Source organism: Ascidiella aspersa, chromosome 3 (assembly GCF_963924565.1).
Source record: "Ascidiella aspersa chromosome 3, kaAscAspe10.2, whole genome shotgun sequence".
NCBI classification, from domain to species: domain Eukaryota; kingdom Metazoa; phylum Chordata; class Ascidiacea; order Phlebobranchia; family Ascidiidae; genus Ascidiella; species Ascidiella aspersa.
Window position 1 is genome coordinate 16750183 of NC_139449.1, and position 6000 is coordinate 16756182.

Genomic DNA, 6000 nt, shown 5'->3' on the forward strand with positions numbered 1-6000 from the left:
TCAGTGGGCAATTGACACTCGCAGTAGAGCATTTACGACATTACAGGAAATCTATAATTTAAAGGAGATGGAAGACACAAGGAAAATTGCAAATTACAGTGAGTAAGGAAGACGATAGGTAGTTTTTTTCAGAAACTAAAAATTAAGCAATGCAGAATTATTAATGCGTTAATTCAGTCATATTACTAGAGCTGTTCTTAAAAAGCAAACTAGCCAATGTTTACTATGGTAACTAAAAGAAGTAATCACCCCAGCAGTTCAAGAAAACAATTTCTAATTACACCGGCATTTAATTTTCGAATGGTGGGGCTAGAGAGCACAGCACTAGCATATATGGTTACTTTGGCAAATTGAAAGCGAGGAAGAAAAAAACGCGGGCGATGTCGCTGACGCTGAAAACATTTGTCGAGAAAGGAAATGCGGGGCGAGAGAGGGCGACGGCGCATCCCAACGATTTACTCACCTCGAAAAAAATGCCAGTGCGCGACTCTCGACAGCGTAAGACAGATTCGTAAAAAAATGCTCTGGCTTTCCGCTGTCGACGCGCGACATCGTCAGATTACTTTTGAATTAAGCACAGTCCAGTCAGCGATCCGCAACAGGAAATACATTAGCGTTAGGAAAGTTTTAGTGATCTCTGTTCGAATATAATTCGGTAAATCAATGTTCTTGTCGTTAACAGATCTATCAGTGTTTAAAACAAAAAACTGAAACAATAACGACGAACATTTTTTGGATATATTTTTCGACGTACTGATTAAGATTCAACTTCATAATCTTTTAAATAAAGGTAAGTGAAAATAAAGGTATACAACGATTAAAATAAAGGCAAAGTTGGTAAATTTCCTTACTATGTAGTGGCGTTTACTCTAGTTAAAGAATAAACCGTGTTGTAAGTAATTTCACTACTGTTTTACTGAGCTTGCCTAAAAAGAGACTGTTTGTTAAATAGTTTTTTTTACTTTTTCAGGCCTTATATCGCTTTGTCTCGATTATAACGCAAGAGATAGTTTCGATGGACGCCCGACTAGTGGCTGCTCGGCTCCCGGGACTTGCAATGTACGGATCCCCGTACGCCTCGCCGTCCTTTCCGGGCTATCTTCCGTACGGACCAGCCGCCGCTGCTGTTGCTGCTGCCGTCGACCATTCCGCATTGTACCCGCATATGGTAGGATTTCTACAAATTGTGTTACATATTTGTCAGATTTTTCATACATTTGCGGTTTGTAAGTCAACTTTTGACTTGTCAAAATGTTTGTCGAATCAAAATGGCGAATATCATCTAACTCGATAAGCGATGTTCGTCACTATTTGTTTTGAACTTGTGACCAACCGATACTATTGTTACTGTTGGTTAATCAGTCAACATATTTGATTTGTACTAGTAATTCTCTTAATTTCGCCATTACAGGACAAGTGTATCTTGTTCTACTAATTAGCAATGTTTTTGTTGCCGCCAGTCTGATCCCATGCTGGTCTTTGATCAATCTACAAGACATAAAATGTAATTTCGACGTGAATTCAAATTACTTTTTAAACTTTTCTGAATTTTTTGTAAGCTTTTTTAAATTCAGTCTTATTACTTACAGAACCCCGGTGAGAATTCGGAAGCTTGGCGGGCCGGACTTACCCAAGCTGCCGCGGCCGCCTACTATGACCCAGCGGTAGCAGCCCATTATGGATACGGGTATGCGAGAAATGTTTTTTGTACTAAACGTACTTGACTTTTTATTAAGGTTAATATGATTTATTCCATTTTTGAGAAATCTGTTATATCCACATATAATAATATTTATTGGAGTTTTATTAAGCTTATTTTATATATATTAGATACGGTCCAATGGGTCTTACCGACGGAGCAAGGAGAAAGAATGCAACCCGAGAAACTACCTCAACTCTGAAGGCTTGGTTAAATGAACACAGAAAAAATCCCTATCCAACCAAAGGCGAAAAGATTATGCTTGCCATTATCACCAAAATGACGCTTACTCAGGTTTTTACTCATTTTTCAATATTAGCGTGAATAGACAATAAAACATATCAACTAATGTCGTTTTAATTATGTAAACGATATTATCAGTTGTTTGCATTGATGTTAAGATTAATGGCCAAAATATATTAATGCTATAATAATATTAAGCACAAATTGTTGTTAAACACAAGGAATGTTTTTTCATTTAATCTCGAACTACGCTCCAATGATCATTATCCTTATAAACTAATATTTTGCTCAAAATATCTTCTAACGAATATTTAAAATAAATAACACTTATCATTTATTTCAAAAGGTATCGACCTGGTTTGCCAACGCCCGCCGTCGCCTGAAAAAGGAAAACAAGATGACGTGGTCGCCGCGCAACCGTTGCGGTGAAGATGACGATGAAGATGACCTCGACGATGGTAACCACAGCAATGCTAATAATATCAGCCGATCCTCATCACCTCTGCTTGGTACTGATGGAGAGCAACCTCAGCCCCAACCTGGTATCCTCACGATTGGTGAAGCCGAAAGAAGAAAAGCAGCCAACGTACCAACTAGCGGCCACAGCAGTGGAGGCGAGAGCTTGTCCGATGAGGGTACCGTTTTTTCTGATCAGCGATTGAATTCGATACGGCCTCAAAGTAGCAAACGAGCGGAAGATACAAATGTCGACAGCAGTGAATTCCGAAGTGATTTTTCCAAAGAAAATGAAACTTCAAACTCGGGTAAGTTGGGTTCGCATTCAAAATGGCGCGCGATATGAATCGTGCAAACGTATCCAGTAAAAATATGACTACTGCTGTAAAATATGTTTATTAACTACTAATTGTTATCAATATTTTCCTACTAACATTTTCTTTATTATTAAAGTAGTTACTGGGGCATGAAATAACATATCTGTGAATAAATTGACAGTCTGTCATTAGGTAGCACTTAAACCCTTTGCTGATGACAGTATGCGAACCAACAGCCCTAGCATTGCTAATTAGTTATAGTTGTGTAATAGTTCTCTGACCAGGATGTGAACTCTCGAACCTCGGGCATTGGGGTCGCGATTCGGTCAGATACCAAAAGTGTGAACAAACGATCACAGTCAGCTTACAAACGTATGGGGCCTATCTAGAAGTCATGATAACTACAACAGACCTCTAATTGGTTTCCAAAATACCTTTCAGCAGCAGTTCAGCCTGACACGACCGACCTTTGCTTGAACTTGGACGCGCTCTTCCTACACTCCTAATATGTCTCGACGTTACATTTAAGCTTTGAACGAACAGTTGTTAAACGGGCTACAATTCATGCAACTACAAGACTTTGTTTAGTGCATAAATTGTAATCGACTCCTACGCGCGTGGGCGATTGATGTTAATTTTAAAGTCTTGAGGAATGCATAATGTATTTTTAGTGAATTAGCCTTTTTTGCTACAGGTTTTTCCCGTCCTTCAAGCAACGATGGGACACGACTTCCGCAATTACCTTCACATTTCACTCGCCACGCTATACATCCTTACGCCAGTCAGCGCAGCTCCCCATCCGTCCTTCCAACCAATATCGCCCCAACAGTTGGAAACTCCAGTGGTCCGCGAGCCGGCGTTCCGTGCCATCTCCCCCCTTCCCAAGGACCTCACCGCATGTTTCATCCTGGGCAGGGTCTTCCTGGACAGTTCAACCCAGCTGCTGCGGCGTCACTGTTGGCTGCATCCAGAGGCCACAGTTTACCGCCGCACGTAATAATGGCTCTCAACGAGCAAGCCCAGATGCACCAACAATACCAACAAGCGCTGCAGAACCTCCCCCTCCATTCCATGATGGCTGCTCAGCAGTTAGATGGACAGAATTCGTCCGGAAATGAGAGCCCTACCTCGAACGCTTCCCACAGTATTTCCAAATCACCTACTACGCCGTCAACGGCAGCTTCAAACGTCCCAACACCTTCTCCTAGCAAGCCGAAAATCTGGTCGCTGGCTGACGTGGCGACTAGTAATACTCCTTCCAAAGCGCACAGGGACACACAGAATTCACCATCCTCGCAATCTACGAGTCTGCATTCACCGGATCTACCAGCGGGCGACGCGCGTACAATGCACAACTGGATGGACAGCGTGTTGCATCAGAGACTTTCCGGAATACAAGCAGGCAAGAACCCCTCCGCATTGCCAAACGCGATGCAAATGACGCCACAACAACTTCAACAGTTTGCTGCCAGCCTGGGTTCTTCTTCCCAGCACCCAGCCAATGTATTTCATCCTCAATTTATGAATGGAAGCGTTCGCACAGGCCAAAACTCAATTCCAGGCCTGGTCGATCTGAAGGTGGTTCATGAACAGGCCAGCGCCCAACTGAGAGAAATTAACCGCGCTCAACTCAACAAAAGGAATCTAGAGCAAAGAGGTTAATATTTTATCCGCATTTTCTTTGTTAGCTTAAACATTGTATAGAATAACTTTGGTTGTGTTTTTTGATTGAATTTATAACATTCGTAAATTTCAACAAAATTTATATTTGTAGATCAAAGTGACGATGCTGAATCGATACATTCAATCGAAAGTCGCGACAATTCCGAAAGTGAAAAAGCCCATCATCACAGGTAAATTTTTATATATTCCTTTGTCACAGGCCTTTGAATTTCTTAAAATGAAACTGTTTTTTAACTTTTTAATAATTATTTTTTATTATCTATTTAATATCAGTGTTCTTTTTCATTGAAATTATTTTATGCTTACTATATAAATCCTATTATTTAATATTTGATTTGTTGTTTACAGAATAAACGCTTCTATCATTTTGCAATGATCCTGACAGACTGGTGCGATCCACCAAGCAATATACACAGGCCGCATTCTTTGAGCGACACTTCGAGAAGGGTTTATGTTGTTCGAAAGAAGGAATAGAATGGACCCATTGGCAACTGTTTATAGCGCTATTACAGTGCCACCGCAAATGGTACGCAGTGGAGGCGTAAAGTGGCGTTGCTGCGCAGACGTCGTTTTTGTTTGCCGCTTGCTTTTGTCCCGCCACTCCTGGCATTAAAAAGCAAAAACGTCAGGCGAAATCGAGTTGTTGCTGGACGGAAACCAGGCATCAACACAGGTTTACAAGGAATTACGAGCTACTTCACATGTAACACTCGCTGCTCGGGCACGATAATAAACCCGCCGTCGACGGCTTTTATGGCACTCAGCCACGGATGAAATTAGCTCACAAACCGCTGCGAAACGACAAAACAGCTCTTTTGAACTAGACGAAAATGAACAACCCACTCGTTAAAAAGTGTACCTTCTATAGTACCGATACATTATGTGACATTAAAGATGACAGTCTGATTGCCTAATCCTGCACCACTTATTGCTTTGCTGTGAGTTGACGCTGACTTTGTTTGCGTTTTCCGTCGAAATAGATCAGCGTGTTTTTTTCTCAACTATTATCGCCAAGTATTATCGTGATATGTATCCGCCCGTTCTTGAATGTTATATTTTGTCAAAGTTCACGTTATTTCTGTTGTTTTACGCACAGCAAAACACAATAAAACTAAACCAAAAAATGTTTGCTTTTCCTGTTTAATCTCAACAGGTTACCGTTTGAAAACCAGTACGAAGCATTATGATAAACGCAGGTTATGTACAGTTGTACACCCAACCTAAACAATTATAACAAATAAATCAACAGGTTTATATCGGTCTAATAAATTTGTTACCCGTAGATGTCTGATAAAGTTTCGGGGTTATTTTATTATTTTGACTAGCCGGCGAACAAAGGAATGTTAGCAGTTCCTGTAAAGTGATTTCCACTGTTGGTATATCTTGTAATCGTTAACAGTATGGTAAACGATTGGCATCCGCCCACCAGGGTTAGCACAATCGACATCAGTTGCGTGATGAAACGATGGGATTTCAAGTAAAATAGGTTAACCCTATTGTTAAACAAAACAGTCCAGCTTGACGCTTTTAAGATTTAATTGATATTTGGGACAAACCTGGTATCTTACTAAATGCAACACACCAATTCACGAATGAAAAAAA

General features: G+C 40.6%; 1 protein-coding gene across 1 annotated transcript; it reads left to right on the forward strand.

Moving 5' to 3' along the window:
* The first annotated feature begins 681 nt into the window (after positions 1–681).
* On the forward strand, positions 682–5509 carry LOC146160438 (uncharacterized). Its single transcript, XM_083384609.1, has 8 exons — positions 682–790; positions 971–1168; positions 1590–1687; positions 1831–1993; positions 2289–2706; positions 3410–4372; positions 4490–4568; positions 4747–5509. The coding sequence occupies exons 2-8, from the start codon at positions 1016–1018 to the stop codon at positions 4772–4774; spliced, it is 1902 nt and encodes a 633-aa protein (XP_083240735.1). The 5' UTR covers positions 682–790; positions 971–1015; the 3' UTR covers positions 4775–5509.
* The last annotated feature ends 491 nt before the right edge of the window (positions 5510–6000 follow it).

Excerpts from the sequence above, each read along its gene's own strand:
- LOC146160438 (XM_083384609.1), top strand. The coding sequence starts at position 1,016 with ATGGACGCCCGACTAGTGGCTGCTCGGCTCCCGGGACTTGCAATGTAC. Across the intron at positions 1,169-1,589 it reads CCGCATTGTACCCGCATATG|AACCCCGGTGAGAATTCGGA; the intron begins GTAGGATTTCTA and ends TATTACTTACAG. Across the intron at positions 1,688-1,830 it reads GCAGCCCATTATGGATACGG|ATACGGTCCAATGGGTCTTA; the intron begins GTATGCGAGAAA and ends TATATATATTAG.